The following is an 18,561-nucleotide window of genomic DNA, read 5'->3' on the forward strand; positions in this document are numbered from 1 at the left end:
TGACATTTAGAAACCTGGAGTTCTGTCTCAGATACATGAAGGTGAGTGCAAACTGGCTCATATGTAACACACGGGGCAAGTACATCTGACAGCCATTAATTAAACTGGGATAACTGGCGGAAAGGAGCCAGACGCCGCGTGCTGTCCATCGCTCCGCGGGAGCCGCACGCATGAAGCAGTGACCACAGGGCTCGCCCCCGGCCCCACAAACCCCGCTTTAAATCCATCCTTACAGCAACTTCTGCAGCGTTCGCTGCTGATAGACCTCGTTGGTGCAGTACTTCACATAGGGATCGAAGGTTGAAGAAGCGTGCTTCTCAACTATATCACTGATGTCATCAATGAAGATGTTGTTCTGATGTCTCGCTTCAAGTTCCTTAAAGAACCTGCAGAAAAAAAAGAAATTACTTGTTTTTACAACAAAACCAGCAGACTTCCTCTCACACCACGTTACACTTCACCTGAGCCGTCCCTACCGGGCACCACCTGCCTGTCCAAGCATTTCCAGTGCCCCGGCAGTGCCCCAGGACACCCTGCGTATCTTCTGCGACGGGGAGGCTCTGCAGACAGCGGGGCAGTGCTCACTGCACCCAGCTCAATGGGCCAGAAAAACCCATCTTGATGCAACCAATTAATACCCACTGACAAATGAACCAACACAGAACATTCTGGGGCACTGGAAGCGTACATCTTTTTGGTAAGTTATGAAGGCATCACAACAGGAGTCGTTTTCAACCCCTGCAGATGCTGAAGAGAGGAAAGCGTCTGATGCTCTGAGAAGCGGGTGCTCCCGCCTGGCTCCCGGGCCTGCAACCCTACCTGCACATTCCTTTGTCACAGGACAAAACCATCTCTTGCACATCACAGACAATACATTTATAAATCATCCTGTGAGCATTTCCAGCAACGGGGATGAGGCTACTGCCACGTTACACGATTGCCAGAACAGCCAAACTAACACACCCAGCACACAAAGACCTCGGAGAAGGGACAATGACCGGACACGTAACTTGTGTCACGCTCTACAAACCTGGGCTGTCACCTGCCAGCCCCAGCTCCGCCATTACCACGCGTTAGTGCTCATCTTGTTACTATATGCAAGAGAACGAACTAGCCTTGATATCCAAGGAGAGACTTTTGTTAATATAAAAATACGAATGACACAAAACCATAAATGAAACATTGCTTAGTCTTGAGGGAAGTGCCAGACAACTGTCCCCCACAGCCTGGAAATAACAGTGACGTTCTCCACAGACAGCCTGCAGTTTGTCATTTCATTTCAAATGACAAAAACCCCCAGCGCTCCATCCCGTCCCTCCCGGAGCCCAGCAGGTGCGGCCATGGAGCCCCATGCTGGAGTGAGAACACGGGCACTCCCAGGTTAATCTTTGTCACGCGGGCACCGGTGCCAAGTTGGCAACCACCTAACGTCAAAACCAATGGAAAACAAGTCCAAAGTGCAAGGCGTGACCAGCAGGGCAGGCTGTCCCGCAGCCCCGCGCGGAGCAGAGGGAAGGCCCGGGGCACGGCGCAGATCCCGTGCTGCTCGGTGTGTCGGCACAGGCACCTCGGCCTTCCCCACGCACCGAGGTGGCATTGTCCGGGGCAGCAAACCGCCACACCTGCTAAACCGCGGGGAGAAAGCTGCGGGGTTTTATATGCTGCACACAGACCTGCTTTTCCCATGAAATCCCAGCACCCAGCCTGGCCGGCTGCAGGGCCTCTGCAGATCCCCAGCCCCAGCTGCTCACGCAGGGTCACAGAGCAGATCACACAGGATCTGAATGTCTCAGAGCAGGAGACTCCACACCCGCTCCGGGCAGCCTAGGCCAGGCTCTGGCACCTCCCAGCAAACAAATTTCTGCTCACGTTCACATGGAGCCTCCTGTGTTTCAGTCTGTGCCCACTGCCCCTCACCCTGGTGTTGGGCACCACTGAACAGTCTGGTCCATCCTGACACGCACCCTGGAAATATTCATAAACATCGATCAGATCCCCTTCAGCTTCTCCAGGCTCAACAGCCCCATCTGTGTACCTGGTTGTCACACTGATCCAGCCACATCCGGGGCAGGAGTCACAGCACGACGCACAGGACACAAAACACACCCGGGCAGAGCGACCCCAGGCGCGCACCTGCCCAGCCCGAGCTCCATCTCTCCAGAGCAGAGCACTGCACGCGTCTGCACCGAACGCCTCCCGCTCCGGAGCCCGAGCTTCAAACCGCACTTCAACAAAGCATGCTGACCTAGCGAGTCGTGAGAGCAGCCAAGGGAACACACATATATCCTCCCGCTGTGACAGCCCTGCTAAACACAGATATTTCTAGGCTTACTAACAGCTTGGTGCCTTTTCAAAGCTACACATCCTCCTATGCAAGAAGGGCAATGACAGTTCTCCGAAACCAGACTGACCGCTGGAAGACTTGTGCTTGGTCTCAGCTAAGAAAAGTTGCTTCTTCGTCCCTTACCAACATATTTGGACTCACTGACTATCAAAACAGGCCTGATGGTCAGAAAAGCAGATTATGCAGCAAGGCTGGGAGAAGGACGAACCCCACAAAGGGTGGATTCAGCAGCTCTGCAACACCTGGAAACTCAACCCCACAAAGGGTGGATTCAGCGGCTCTGCAACACCTGGAAACTCAACCCCACAAAGGGTGGATTCAGCAGCTCTGCAACACCTGGAAACTCAACCCCACAAAGGGTGGATTCAGCAGCTCTGCAACACCTGGAAACCCAACCCCACAAAGGGTGGATTCAGCAGCTCTGCAACACCTGGAACCCAACCCCACATGGGGTGGATTCAGCAGCTCTGCAACACCTGGAACCCAACCCCACAAAGGGTGGATTCAGCAGCTCTGCAACACCTGGAACCCAACCCCACAAAGGGTGGATTCAGCAGCTCTGCAACACCTGGAACCCAACCCCGAGCACGGTCTGAGCACTCCCAGCACCTGCTGCAGGTCACAGAGCCACCGGTCCTCACGTCCTGCTCCGGAGCACCTGTGAGGCTCTTCTCCCTCTTGTTCCCATCTCTCTGTCACCACTTCCAACACAACCCCTCGGCCTCACTGACAAGGAAGTGCTTATCTGCTGCGAAATGGCCAACAGGAATGACATTCTCTGAAAGCACACAAGTTCTCCCCAGCTCGCACCTCGGTGTCACCAACGGGGACATTGCTCAGCTTTCATCAGGAACTGCTAACAGTAAGAACGGATAAAACACAGAGACTATCAGTCTAGACCAAATAGGGAAAAAAGATGTTAATGACTTATATCACTGTCTTACCTGGAAATCAAATCGGTGATCTATAACTTCGGAATAATTCTCTTTCATTATAGTTCACCTCAATCACTCAGGGTCTACTCACAGTATTCACATTTGTATTATATGCAGGTTGTGGGGGTGGCGTTTTCGATCCTCCAAAGAAACTGAACGACAGAACTGCATTCTCTACCAGTATTAATGCCTGGTTAACCGACTCAGCACACACACTTCTCAACCAAACACTAAGACTGTATTTTCCTATGGAAAAAAGATGAAGCTGAATCATTGAAGTATGTTGGAAAGAGGCGAAACATTAATCTAATTTACAAAGAAATGCTATGAGAAAGTTTACCCGGTTCCCAATATATACTCATGCACACAAAATTCAATTAAGATACTCAGATAAGGCATCAACCTCCTCCCCAAACCCACACAGGCTTCTCTACTCAAATCAAGACGCAGTTTAAAACCAGTGAGAACCCGTCAAAATATTTTTGCTTGTGTCTTTTTCAGCTAGCGCTTATCTCCCGATATTCCACAAGCTTTCTGCCTTTTGCTGCCCCGCTGGCAGAGAGAGAAACAACGCTCAAGCTTTCCTTTCTGCTCCAAATGGGGTGACCTGGCCTGGCAGAGCCGCTGCCGGGGCCGTGCCACCATTCCCCCGGGCAGCGCTGGGCACACTGGCACTCGCAGGCTGCGGGGGCTGCTGTGACTCGGCCTCTGATTCCGCAGCGTTCAGGGTGCGCGGCCCTGGTTCTGGACCAGCTGGCCCGGGGCGGCCCCTGAGCCTCGGCCGCAGAACAGCTCATCCCGCTCGGCGGCAATTGGTGTCATCCCGTGTTCTCCGTTACCGACTCCCATGTTACACACACGGGCAAACACAAAAGACTGACGCTTTCTGAAGGCACCTTACAAGATGTTTTCATAGGCAAACACACTGCACGCTGCACGAATTACCCAGATCTGCTCCTCTTTGCCAGAGCCATTGCGCCGAGCTCCCGAGAGCAGAGACGGCCCTCGCTGTCCGTGTTCTGCTGCCGACAAAGGCGCCTTTGTTCCCCAGCAATGGCCCTGGGGGGCAGGACAAGCCCATCCGGGGGCTCCGGAGAGCGGCACTGAACAGGGTCCAACTCAGCGTTCCCGATACAAGCTCTGGGCTATTCTGACTCAAGACCGTATTTCTATCAGCTCTTGTTCCTTAACTCAAACTTTTCCCTGAGCAACCAAAGCCACTGATAACCACACTCCTACACTTCCACTCAGATTGTGTATTTTTAAGGAAAGATTGCTTAAAATATAGTATAATGGGACAAACGCTGTATTTCATTACAATTTTATAACAAAAGGATGGGTTTGCTACCTTGACAATGGGAAGCGGTAGTCTGGAGACAGCGAGGCAGAGGTTTCTGTTTTGGAATCGCTATTTGCACAACTGAGGGTGCAGAGAGCCAGCACAGTTTGTTATAGTTTAACAGTGTTGCATAATCCAGGAAACAAAATATGTTTCCATTTAAGTTTAAAAATGAGTTTCAAATTTTGTTTTTTACTCCAAGTTACAAAAAACCAAGTTCTTAAACCATGAGACTCTCCAGAGAGAAAACAACAGCATAATTTTAGGTTACCGTGGTATTTTCCCATTCTTTCTTACTCCCCCCCTTCCCTTGAAGCCTATTAGCAGAGGATTGTAAGAATTCCCCTAAAACATTGCTCTCCCCAGCCCCATCTCTGCTTTAAACATTTTAAGTGAGAAATGTGAAGTGGATTTAACAAGCTGGCAGGTTCATTCAAGAGGGAAAGTCAAGCCCACACCTCTCAAACCACCAGGAAACCCTGCACTCCCATTCAGCTCTCGAGAAAAGATGGCGATCGATACATGACGGCCTGAGACACCAACAGCAGTGCACCAAGGCTCTCATGTACGGTCCGTGAAACAAAACCTTATTCCTGCACAAGCTTCAGGAGACAAAGTCAAACTGCGGCACAACGGGTGTAAAACCCCACAGGCTTCACGAGGCTTCAAAGAAAGAAGCCAAGAAATGACATGACCGTGACTGGGAACGTGAAACTTGACGAGTTCCACAACAGTAAATGCAGGTTTAACGCTAAAGAACTCAGAACATCACCATTTCTAGGAGAAGGAAACAAAGGGGACAAAAGCAAAGGGAAGAAGCCCGAGGCTGTAAGGGTGGGAAGGACTGGTGCAGAAATGGTCCTGGCTGCCGGATCCAGCCATTACCCCAGTTCTGAAGTGAGGCCAATGTCCTGTTCCCCAGGGAAACACGGACCTGTTTGAAGTTGTACAGCGCTACAGTTAAGATCAACTGGTATCTTAACTAGGCCACGCACAGCCTTCAGCCATTGTGCTTCATCTCAAACTAGAAATGAGGTGTAAGAAGCACAGACACTACTTTTTAGTTACGTAGATCACAGTAATTCACCTGCTGACCTCACTATTAACCAGGCTAAGATAACAAACAAATTATAACAAAGCAAAGCCTCATCACACAACTTTTTGAAATAGAGTGTGAAGTATTCATAACCCCAAAGTACACCGGGAGCACACATACACACACAGGTACCACATTACAAAGTTATCAGCAATCACTAAACAGCCTCTTCAGCATTTGTGTCGTGTAAGCTCTGCCAACATTTCCTTTTCATTAGGCACTATATGTACTGTGTCTTTTTTTCTTATTGAATCTGTATGGAAGAAACTTATTAAAAACTTAAAACCAAAGCCAACCTTTACAGGCACAGCAGGGCTTCTCTTCACCAGCAATACAAGAACACAAGTGTACACAACAGCCCCGTCACCCCAGCCTGCACACCGAGCCCTCGGGGGACAGCAAACAGGGTTCAAGGGAGGGAGCCAAACCTGGCCAGAGCTCCTCAGGGCAAGGATCAAACTCCTGCTCCGTTTTTAACATTTAGTAAGGGCACACTAAGCTTAACTGATAGACTGTCAAGATTAGGTATGAGTGTTTAATGTACCAACACTTAGCTTCCCAACTGTTTGGATTTGAAGGATGCTTAATTCCACTAAAATACACTATGTTCTTCCCTACCGATTTAGATAGAACTAACCCCATGCCTATCCCATTAAATACGAGCTCAAACGTAACGGAGAGATGAGTCTGCCAACTCATGTGCACGGCCACTGTTCTTTGCGTTTTCCACCTTCAACTGGTGTGACAGTTCTGGAAGAAATGGTTCCCACTCTCACATGGTTCCTTCAGATTCCAACAAAGAACCTGCTTTATGTTCAAACAGCCATTAAAAGAATAAGCAGCCATGTCCAGTTCAGCCCACCCACAGGCTCCCCTTACTAAATCAGTGCAGCCAGGAAAGTCAATGACTGCTCAACTTCAAAAATAGGAGCATTCTGGCAAGAAAAGCCAAGATTGTTCCAAACAAGAGCAAGAGGTCTGAGGGAACAGGCGGGCAGGGCCCAGGCCCGCAGACACCACCACGCACCACAGCACCAAGCACAGCGCCACGGGTCCAGGACAGGCTGCCAGGGGTGGGAGGAAACGGCATCCAAACAAACACGGCTTACTCAGGTTACAAAACCAGAACTTACCATTAGCAAAATAAAACCTCCACTGTTTATATTACATTAAATGATCCTTTAGCACCGCAAGGCACATATGTTTTGGTGCTCTCACAGAACAGAGATCAAATTCCACTCTAATTTGTTCACAGCTTATAAAAACACCTATACTCCACATACTAACACATGCAACATCTGACTTCCCATCCTTCACCTGCCAGGCCTACATTTCTGCTGGCTTTGCCACCTTGCAGCTGTTCCTTCATTTGCAGCAACACCAAAGACGCTACTTTGTACGCTGCATTTCATTACCTGTTCGAAAGACATTTTGACTTCGAGCAATCCGCCCTCACTTATTTCAAAAACGTATTGTAAATAATTTAAAGCTATAATCACTCCATTTAAAATTTAGAACTTAATAAAACGTACATTAAAAAAATGCGAACTGCATTGTTAGACTTACTTTTTACTTGCTTCATAAACATCCGCGATGTTGGAGAAGAGGTGATGGCTCTCCGTTTTGGTCATGGTGACGCTCAGCTCCCTCGAGTTTTTAAACATCTGGATCAGAATCTCCAAGCTCAGCAAATAAGAATGTTCGGAAGATATCACCTCGAATATTGCCTGAGAAGTGGAAGAACAAACTATTGACAGGGCTTTAAAAAAGTGGAGGAGGGTAAAAAGAAAAGTTATTAGATGTAATGTAAGCTAACATAACAGAAATATTCCTTTCCATGCTAGTTGCTTTATTTACTTATTCAATAAGTCTATATTCAGCCTTTTCGATGCAACTGCAAACAGGTTGAAGACAAAGTTCAACACCAGCTGTGATCACTCCCCATTCACAGTCCTGAGAAGTGGGGTTTGGTTTGTTTGCGTTTTTTTACATCTAAAAAAACCAAACCACAGCTGTTCCCAGGGTCTGACTGGAAGCCCCATACCAGTCTCATACTGTTGACCAGCCGGTATTTGCTTCTGCTCTTTTCCAACAGCAGCTGCTAAGTTATTTACTTGAAAGATTCCTTGGGCACCACAGCTCTGCTTCCCAAGCACCTGCGGAGCAGCTAAACCCTGGGCAAAGCCGGGTCTAGTGATCTCTGAGCAGTGACAGTGGCTGCTCTGGAAAGCCCTGGGAGCAGGTCCAGAGGCAAAGCCGGGTTTAGTGATCTCTGAGCAGTGACGGCGGCTGCTCTGGAAAGCGCTGGGAGCAGGCCCAGAGGCAAAGCCAGATCTAGGGATCTCTGAGCAGTGACAGAGGCTGCTCTGGAAAGCCCTGGGAGCAGGTCCAGAGGCAAAGCCAGGTTTAGTGATCTCTGAGCAGTGACGGCGGCTGCTCTGGAAAGCGCTGGGAGCAGGCCCAGAGGCAAAGCCGGATCTAGGGATCTCTGAGCAGTGACAGAGGCTGCTCTGGAAAGCCCTGGGAGCAGGCCCAGAGGCAAAGCCAGGTTTAGTGATCTCTGAGCAGTGACAGTGGCTGCTCTGGAAAGCGCTGGGAGCAGGCCCAGAGGCAAAGCCGGGTCTAGGGATCTCTGAGCAGCGACAGCATTCAAGTCCAGAGTTCAAAGTCCAAGTCCAGTGAACTCCGCCGGTGCTGCTAAGGTAATCAGCAGTTGATCTAATACAGTTTCTCTTGGGTACCCCGAATCTCAGTGCTCCCAAACTGTGCTCCCAAAATTATTCTTGCCCATCTAAAAAGGCTTCCTCAAAGAACTGAGATTTTCACAACAAAATAACAAGTTGTGGATTTCTTAGAACAAAACAAAACATCTACTTAGCTGAAGACTCAAAGGTTTATACCATGCAAAGACTTATCAATTCCACAGAAAACCTACAGGGCCGTTATACTTAGAAGGAAAGGAAGTCTGATCTACATATCAGCAGCCTCTCCACGCTACGAGCTGCCTGAAAAGCTGGAGGGATCTGGTGAGATCAGCAGCGAGGCAACAGCCACACCACGCAGGGGATGCGCAAGAGCGAATCCTGCTGTGCAAGACAAGCGCAGAGGTGATGCTTAAATCATGTTCAACTGCCTGCCTGCCAACTCCATCAGCCGTGACAACCTGTAGAACATTTACACCCGGCAGGAACCCGGCAGCAACACAACCTCCTACCCAACGGCGCCTGCACAGCGCAGCTGGGCTGAGCCTGCAGCCCCGGCCCCAGGCGGCTGTGCGTGCTGCTCCAGCTGTGCGTGCTGCTCCAGCTGTGCGTGCTGCTCCAGCTGTGCTCCCAAAGGGAGCACTTACCCAGGGACTGCTCCAGAGTTCCATGGCTCATTAGTTTCTACCCAGACATTACTATTATTGTTGTTTTAGAGGGTTTTGTTACGCTTCTACTGAGGACCCTCATGGACTTCTTCCAGTTTGGTAACAAAGTTACTAGCACAGTCAGAAATAAACGGGGCAAAGGCAGATACTGTGCTTCTAAAGTGTAAAGAAGGGAGAGAATATCGTTTTACCATGACCCAAACACATTTTGGAGAATAAAAAAGGACTAATAAACAACCCTGACTTTGACCTACAGTAACTGCCCCCATTCAGGGGCTGGGAGGCATTTCCCAGTGCCTGTGACAGAGTTGCTGTGCGACAGCTGAGCCCAGACTGAGCTGCGCCTACAGGAACCGAGCCGAGCGGCTCCGCGTCCCCACAGGCAGGGACACCTGCAGGAACTGAGCTGAGCAGCTCCACATCCCCATGGGCAGGAACGCCTGCAGGAACCAAGCTGAGCAGCCCCGCATCCCCACGGGCAGGAACGCCTGCGAGAGCCCAGGTGCACGCTGAGGTTTGTGCACACAGGCAGGGAGAGTTTCCAGCTTGTAAGGAAAGACCTATCGAAAATTACTTCAGTTCAAATCAGTCTGTCTATATGACAAATGTTCTTTAGGCAAAAGATGCACACAGATCCATCTCACTAATGTGCTCTGGAAGATGGGACGTGTATGCATGCATGGCGTTAACATTTCATCGGGGCAGGAAGCAAACAAATCCATTTTTCTGCAGTGATATTATGATCGCAAAAATAATCTCATGTGCTCTAAAAAGCAATTTAAAGAATAGACTAAAAATAATCGATAAAAGGCAATTTAAAAGAAATACAGCAAAAGCACGACTTGGCAGTACAATTACACCTTAAGAATATTTATCTGGGCTCCCTCTGAAAGAATGGGCCATCTAATATTCAGATGAAAAGCCCCGCAGGTTTGAAAACGTTTTGGGTAACACTGAAGCCTCTACATTTAGGAGGCATCTAAAGAACTTGTTCTCTTTGAAGGGATGTAAATGTGACTCCGGGAAACATGACCAAAGGCTCCTAAAGGATCCGGCTGAAATAAACACCTTGTGCCTCAAAAGCTTCCCAGCCGGAGGAGGCAGAAAAGCACAACCCATGGCCAGAGCTGCTGCACGGCCTCCTCCCCAAAATGCAAAAGAACGGCAAAGAAAAACATCATTATAAAAAAAAACCAACAAACTGTTGTCCAAATCTCACGTGTGCAATAAAAGCTATTTCAGTATTTCACGTGTGAACACAACAGCTGTAGGTCGTGCAGCTAAATGAACACTGGAGGTTTGCTGCACACACCTGTGAGCTTCACAGAGAGCGCGTCAGGACTGACGTGGGCACAGGCACCGCGGTACGGCCTGCACTGAAATGAGGCTGCAACGAGTTGCCACGGCAGCGTTTCTACTCAAAAATGACCTGGTTGTGGTTTGGTTTTCCTTTTGAGGGACATACCTCAAGAACTGCAGGAATATAGCTGGCTAGGTCAGGCTATTCTTTTCAACACCTCTCATTCATTTTGATATAGGCCCTGTAAGTAAGAAGGAGGGTAAAGCAGATCAAGTGGACAAGAGGAAAGCGGATAAGATGACAAACGGAGCAAAGGGGAAAGGGACAGAGAGATAAGAGAACTACATCAGTAATCGCTGCTGTTGTGTGTCCTGCTGACAGCACGGATGCCCCTGCTCCATTTCAGTGTGAAACGAAAAAGGTTACACCAGATCCACAGGGCTCGCACCTTCAGGATTGTTCCCAGGATTAATTACAACTAATAAGCGGCATTGTACAAAGCTGCTCTTTACTCCTCGCTGCCGTTAGAAATGCACGTGTCAACTGCCGGGTTAACGCGACGCGTTCCCCATGGAGCACACAGCTGAGGCCGCCTGCAGCTGCTGGGGGACAGCCGGGAACCAGCAGGACCCGCAGGACACGCACCAGCACCAGAGAGCTGTGGTTTACTGAGCCTCCCTGGGGAGACACCTCACTCCAGGACACTGTGCTGTGATCACTTATCTCCTTACCAACACACAGACATTAGATCAGGCATGCAGCGCATCCTACACAAACAACGAAAAGTCATGTGTTACTTTAACGAGTACCTCCTGTCTTTTTCTTTCTTCCTGGCTGATCGTTTCTGATAATCCGTTCTTCTTTACCTGAAAAAATAAGTATTTTTAGCATCTTTTGTCGAAAATAAAGTTATTTAAAAAATACCACCACAGGACCATCAAATCATTGCACCAGGAATGTACCTAAAGAATCTGTCCAGCTCAGAACGACAGTAATGAACAAGCAGCAATTAAAAAAGTCAGTCAGTGATAATCAGTGACTTATCGAAAAGAACTAAGCGATTTCATTCAAAACTATGCCAGGACCCAAACACAGAACGGCTGCAGCAAGCGCACGCACACCTGACCCACAGTCACCCTGCACAACCTCCCTGGGTGTTATCGCACACAGCAGCACGAAGGCTGCTTTCTCCGCTTCAGTTCGATTTCTCGATGGACATGATTACATCACAAGGGTTGGTTGCTGAGTCAGCATGAACAACCATAGTATCTCCATTTGTTAAACACACCTAAAGGCACAGACAAACAACCTCAACAGGCAGTTTGTTGGCCAAGAAAATATTCCAGAGGAGCTCCAGCTTCACACTCCCCAGACACGGCAAAGTCCTGAGCAAATACCCCTACATCTCAACCCCCAGCCCTACGACGATGCCTCTTCCCACTGCGCACCCTCCGGGCCGCTCCGCCCAGCCGGGCTCGCCCAGCTCTCCACACGGGGCCATCACAAACCCCAGCACGCCGCGTCTTCCACAGCCCCCAGCCACACACTCAGCCCCCACCTTCCACACCACAGCCCCCTGAAGCTGCTTCTTTCCTGGTGAAAATCACGTGCGTTGTGTAATTTACCAGAAGAGCACTGAAAAGCAGACAGCGAAGCACCGAGGAGGCTCTGACTTTCCGCATTTCCCAGAGGAGCGCTGAACGCAGGACCTGGGGTCAGGAGGCCCCCGGTGTGGCACAGCCCCTGCTCTGCCCGCAGCGCGGGACGCGACGCCAGCGCACGCGGGACCCTCCCGCCCCTCCGCCCATCCCCTCCCACAGCTCCTAAGGCGCTGTCAGCCCCAGCTTGCTCTTCTCACTCCACTTGCTCCCTGGAATTTCAGAGGATATATTATCGCTCATTTTACTCCTGCATATCAGGCACCACAAACCCGGAGAGCAGGCTCAAGAGTAAAGATGGCAGAACATCAAGGAGCGCTGCACTTTGGTTTGCATGCACATCAAACTACATACACATATGTATACATTTAGAAAAATAAAATAATCCACTGTTGGAGCAGCTATTCTTTTGAATAGATTCCTACAGATTCCTACATCACCGCAAGCACACAATTCAAAATACTACACAAGACCCAATAGGTAACTCTCTATTAAACTATCAAAGCACTTTTCAATCAACAACCTGGACGTTTCAGGAAGCACTAGGAAGCACAGGTCACTTTCTTCTGGATGCAGTGGAGAACTTTGCTAAGAACAGACTGGCGCAGGAAACGCCTCTGAACACATCCCAGAGACCTCTGTGCTTCCCGTTACTACGGCGACTGCAAATGCCCCGTGAGGTCCATGTGGCAACTGCCGGATTCACGATCAAAAACCCATAGCTGTGTTGTGTAGTTACTATTCTGTCATATATGGGTGTGTACATACAAAATACACACGGAAAATCCTCACATATGCAAAAGGGTCAACCTTATATTCTTAATCAATGGTAACATTTACAAAGAGGCACAAAAACTGAGACTATATTGGCATACATCCTATTTGTGAGGTGTCCAAAATGTTTCAGTTGAAACAGCCTAAAAAACACATTTCTGATACCACGCAACCAAAAACTTAATATAAGCTGCTAATGTCCGATGGTGCCACCAGACGGCTTGGCTCCAGCCACTCAGTTCTGAGTCATTCGGCCGCGGAGATGAGGAGGAACAATGACACAGTGACAGGTTGGCTCTGCGGTTACCCACAAGTTCCTCAAAGTATGGAGGTGCTGCAGGGGGAACCCAGCACAAAGATTTCTTTGAGAAATACAGTAAGTGGCCGCACCATAAAGCAAACCAACAGAAACCCTTTGATACTGTGAGAGAAATGAGGGGCAATGCGGAGATCAGCCCTGAAGATCCTCGGCAGTGACACCAGGTGGGTTGTGTTTGACAGCACAGACCAGAGGTGGCCACGGAAAGGGGACAGTGTGAGTGGCTCAGACACCAACCTGTGGCAGCTTTTAAATGAATAGGAAAAATTACAACCATGCTCGTCCCAAACTGGGGAAAGACATGATCGAAAAATGAAACACGAGATGGCTAAAGCTTGCAAGAGCTTCAGGCTCGACGGCAGTTGAGAGAACTTGGACAACCTCAACGCACCACTATATACATACACTGAACCTATAGGACATGAAATGGAGAATCTAATGCTAAAACACCCATTTAATATTAAATACTTCAACAATCGTGAGCATTACTTATGCTATGGGACATCTGTTTCCAGTTCTAGATCTCAAGCACTGACAGTCCTAACGAAAAGTGAACACGCACCATATACTCCAGGCTGAACATTTCCATTCAAAGTCCACCCGTCGGACGCTGTGGTCAAAGGTGGCAACGGGTTGCCAGGAGGTGGGAGATGCGGCAGGGCCCAACGGGCGCTGCCCTGGAGAGCCCGACGGGCGCTGCCCTGGAGAGCCCGACCGACCGGCACTGCCCTGGAGAGCCCGACCGACCGGCACTGCCCTGGAGAGCCCGACGGGCGCTGCCCTGGAGAGCCCGACCGACCGGCACTGCCCTGGAGAGCCTGCTCTGACCAACCCCATCTCCAGAGGCCCCTTCCAACCTAACCAGTGCTGGAGCCTGCATTTGTTGGAAAGTAAATTCATTTAACACAGTGTACAAGCTAGGATCACTGCCTGTGATCTGCTGGAAATTCTGCCAAATACCAGAAGATGGTTTTGGACTCTTATCTTGGAAAAATCTGTTATCCTCCCTAAATCAAATGTTTAACTTAGCAGCCGAAGCTGGGAGGAACAGAGGCAGCAGCTGAGCTGGCTCTCTACCCGGCCATCGGCTTCGCTACTGCTGTCTCACCTGTAAGCGCAATCTAACGAGGAGCAGAGGAGACTGAAAGGAACTGGATTTCAACAGCACCCTATTCCAGAGTCTTTAAACATTCTCTGAAGAGCTCAGTCTTCATTTCACACAGGCAGGTGTCACTGCCTCCCTCAAACAGCAAGGCTGGTGGGACCTGCAGCAGCCGCCAGGCCCATACGGCCCAAGGCCCATCCTGCAGAAAGAGCAGGTTCGCCTGCTGCCTTGCCCCCATTTCCTGCCATAGCCCCTGCTAATCAACGCCATTAACATATTACTCTCCTTTCCTAACATATGTTGACACCCTATACTTTGACATTGTCCAGCTGAGCTCCTGTTCCAATTCCATACTCACTTGGTAATACACACTGACAGCACGTCACTTTTCCAGCGCTATAACCACGGACACTATGAGATTCATGTTTTGTTTCCACCGTTCGCTACCTTTTCCCATACACTCCTCACTTCAACCTTGTAAATCGAGTAAAGACACTGAACAAGTTTGCTGTGCTAGAAATCAAACACCAAGCTGGTCTATGTATCTCTAAGTATGGCACAGGAATGGTTCTCTTGCTGGGATGTTCTTTATACTGTTTTAGTCTCCTGACAAATTAGCGTTATTGAAATTATTGTTATTATTACTGAACAGCATTCCTTCCAAAATACCTCAGCGGTCGAACATTTCACTGCTAGTCTGCCTAGAAGGCAGAAAAAAACCAATTTGACTTCATTAGAAACAAACTCTTCTGCAACATGAAGCAAATTAATTACATTTAAAGTATTTGATTCGTTGAACGAAAATCTATAGCAAATATTTTCAAAACCACATTGTCTCGCCTTCTTTCTAATTATTGAATCAGAGGGATTCGTATTTCAATACTTCAAGGCGCAAAAGGTCACGCACAGCTTGTAACCACACAACCCGAGCAGCCTCACGAGGTCTCGCCGAGGCCGAGTGACGCACTGCCAGGGACACGCAGCCCGGGGCCCGGCGCTCCAGGTGTCACCTCACGGAACAACGATCCTCTCCTACACCACACACACAGATGAGGTTCTACAACACTGTACAAGTCACAGTAACAAAAACCAAAAAAATCCCAACCTTTCATAGTGGGGATATCCCTCCAGAGGCCACAAAAACCATCCAAGGACAAAACCCACCCCAGAAACACAGAGCGGTCACAGCTCCTCCGCTCCCAAAAGCACACGCACTAGAGAGCCTGCAGAAATACCAACTGGTATCATCAATTCCTCAGCTTATTAGCAGGGTTACTGATTAAAACTGCTCAATTCCACTTTCTTTAACAAAACTACTAAGAAAAAGCCCCTGCGGGTGCTTCCCAGACCGTGCTCAGGGTAACGGAATACCACCATCTCAACACTTGCCTTTTAAAATGGTTTTGATTAAATATATGCAGTCAAATCAACTTAGAGCTGGTTCGCAGCGATTTAAAACAGTTCAGCAGAAATTTGTTTGTAACTCACTGAAGCTTTCCTGTAGTATAATTAAGCAGGACCCTAAAATGAACTTTCACAACTGCACTGTATTTATGTAAAACAAAGTCCAGCAACTGATCAGGACTTCCACGTTGCTCTTGTCAAATGAAAAACAAAGCTTAGTAAAAAAAATGAACAGTATTAAATCCTATTTAAGTACAGATTTCACTCTCGAGTTGAAGAGGTGTTGGGATTCAAGCTGTCTTTTCGGGCTTTCTGATGGTGCCCCGCTCCGAGCAGACGCACACAGTAACGTCCACCAGGCACAGCCCGCAGCTCTCCAGGGACCCGCGTCTGAAGTGCACCTTACTGGGTAAAATTATGAAATACTAATTCCTTCGTACTTCGAAGTCGTATTTCATTTCATCTTAAACTACACCCAATTCTTCTTCTTGGTCATTTCAAGTCAGCTACTCTCACCAGTCTGTTGTGGGGCCACAGGAGCCTCCAAACACTTGCATTAGAAAAAGGGAGGTGTCGAGTAAGCAGGGGAACTGATTCTGGCAGGAGTATCAGCCCATACCTACTAAAATTGACCAAAACCCCATGATTTATGCTTCCTTTAAGCTGTTGAAGTTACTTCACGTAAAACCTAAAAAAAACGCTGAATTGAGCCCTCTGGGTTTGGATCAGTAAGGTCTGAATAGCTGCAAACTTGTCAATAAAAATATTTGGAGATACCTCACAGTTTGTAAGGGCAAAGAAGATGACAAACTGCAGCCAGCAGCTCCAGCAGCAAGTAAAGAGACTCGTTTCAGTACATTCGGAGATGCTCTTTGTGTGGCTATAGAGCTATCGAATACTCACAACAGACAGTTGACTCCACGTCGATCTCAGGGGCTTATAGTGGAAAACAACCTTGTCATCCGACTTCTGCTCCCGGGGCTCAGTCTCTTCATCAGAATCTATGTCCAGAGCTTTCTCTTTATAGTTCTGATATAATACAGCGTTTTCTATAAAACAACAATGGTATGTCGTTAATTGCTAGGAAGTTAGCTTAACTGCTTTCACAAAAATTATAAGCAACATTTAAACAATGAACGAAAGGAAAACGTCACTGTGCCGTTCACAAACTCCGAGAGACAAAGACAGCATCGTGTTCAGGACGGACAATGGCGCGTGCAGAACAATGGATCACTGTACCGCCACCAAACCGATCCGCACTGACTGAATTAAGGAACAGATGTGTCCTTTGTCAAGAAAAACACAAAACAATTTTTCCTTCCTTGGTTTGCTGTGCAATGTTTCGTAACCAGCCAGCAACTTAGAAACGGAACACGTGTGTCAGTAGAGCAGTCACTAATCGGGAGGTCCGGCTATTTTAATCTACAAGACCATTTTAAGTCCACTGTCCATGCCAGTTTCTATTCTGCCAGCTCTAAATGCTGGCTTCGCACTTCACTAAACAAGGAAACGATCCAAATTTCAGAAATTTGAGGTCGGAACTATTCCAAATAGAATGAGCATGAGGCCTATGAACCATAAACCAAAATACACTCATTAGGTATTTCAGTACTGCCACTATTAATGCAGCAATACCAACGTCAAAGAAAGGCAGGTGTGGAGCACACCCTTCCCGTTTCCCACCATCCCCAGCCACGCAGCCTTCTCAAAAGCAGACAGAAAAGGACAGAGAAACTCAGACCAGGATGACCCACAGCTGGATGAAGCTGTTAAGAAATCAAGCTCCACAAGGTACCTCAGACGGGCCAGGCTCCGGGAACCCCCAGCTCTGCCCTGGCAAAGCGAGGTGAAGGCAGCGGAGGCCCAGCTGCGGCTCCGGAGCTCTGACCAGCCTGGGGGTCTGTCCCACCCGCTCGGACCCACAGCCCTGGCTGACTATTACACAAGGTCTGGCCTTCTGTGTTTGTTCTCTGAACGTGTCTTCATACACTTTTAAGACAGAAAATTGTGTACGGTAACTGAATTCTGAGAGGCGTTACACAAGGTTTTCAGTTGGGATGAGTCCAAGATGAAGGGGAGCCACTGGAAGAGAACCTAGAAAATGTCACCAGGAGACTGCGAGAAAAGATGAAAGTAAGAGTAAGATGGGGTGATGTACCCAGAACAAAGTGGAAAGTTTCAAAAATGGAAACAAGAGGAAAAGGAAGGTAACAGAGCAGCTGAGATGACCGTAAGGAGGCATTAGGCAGAAAAAACCCAAGAGAGTAGCAGTTATTATAACAAAACTGCCATGGACTTGTAGCCAGGAAAGATTTTTTTTCTTGTTGAAATATTGGGAAAAGAAGCAAAGTTGGCAAAGCCCCGAATTAACGAGCAACATAAAAGAGCAGACACATGGACAATGTTTTCCTGACACTTGAACTTGAAGCCCAGAAAAGGATTACAAAGTCACAGAACCCATCCCAGCACCCCTGACTTCTGTGCGACAAAAAGCAGCTGCACGAACCATGAACTCGGAGAATAACGATTCAGGTGTTTGCTGCAGGTGAGGAGCCCAAACCCCTAAGCTGAGCCACAGAAGGCACGAGCTGCACCTGGGGACAGTGCAGGGACAGGCAGGACAGCCCCAGCTGCGGCACTGCACAGACCTGGCATGGAGACATCCACCAGCTCATCTTTTAGGAGGGACGGGGGGTTAAGTTGAAACGAAGCCCTTCAAACAAAACCCCATTTTTAGCCTGACACTCTGTAGTTTTTAAAACATTCCCTAAAGTGTGTCTGGGGCCAAAGTTACGGCTCCCTGTTTTAGTCAGTTTGCTGAAATCAAGGTACTTAGTCCTGGACTACATAGGAGAGGTGTATGTAAAATGATCCTCAAGTTAATTTCTCTTGTGACTGAGCATAGAAGTTTGCACAG

The 18,561-nt window shown here is 48.5% G+C and overlaps 1 protein-coding gene across 1 annotated transcript in view; it reads right to left on the reverse strand.

Annotated features, from left to right (window-relative positions):
• Nucleotides 1-18,561, reverse strand: part of ARHGEF26 (Rho guanine nucleotide exchange factor 26) — a 38,126-nt gene that overhangs the window by 17,067 nt on the left and 2,498 nt on the right. The window contains exons 3-6 of the mRNA XM_065844451.2: nt 16,548-16,693; nt 11,194-11,250; nt 7,281-7,441; nt 234-386 (exon numbers count right to left, since the gene is read on the reverse strand). Coding sequence (XP_065700523.1) covers nt 234-386; nt 7,281-7,441; nt 11,194-11,250; nt 16,548-16,693 — 517 coding nt within the window. The remainder of the gene's footprint in view (nt 1-233; nt 387-7,280; nt 7,442-11,193; nt 11,251-16,547; nt 16,694-18,561) is intronic.

This window comes from Patagioenas fasciata, chromosome 9 (assembly GCF_037038585.1).
Source record: "Patagioenas fasciata isolate bPatFas1 chromosome 9, bPatFas1.hap1, whole genome shotgun sequence".
NCBI lineage: Eukaryota > Metazoa > Chordata > Aves > Columbiformes > Columbidae > Patagioenas > Patagioenas fasciata.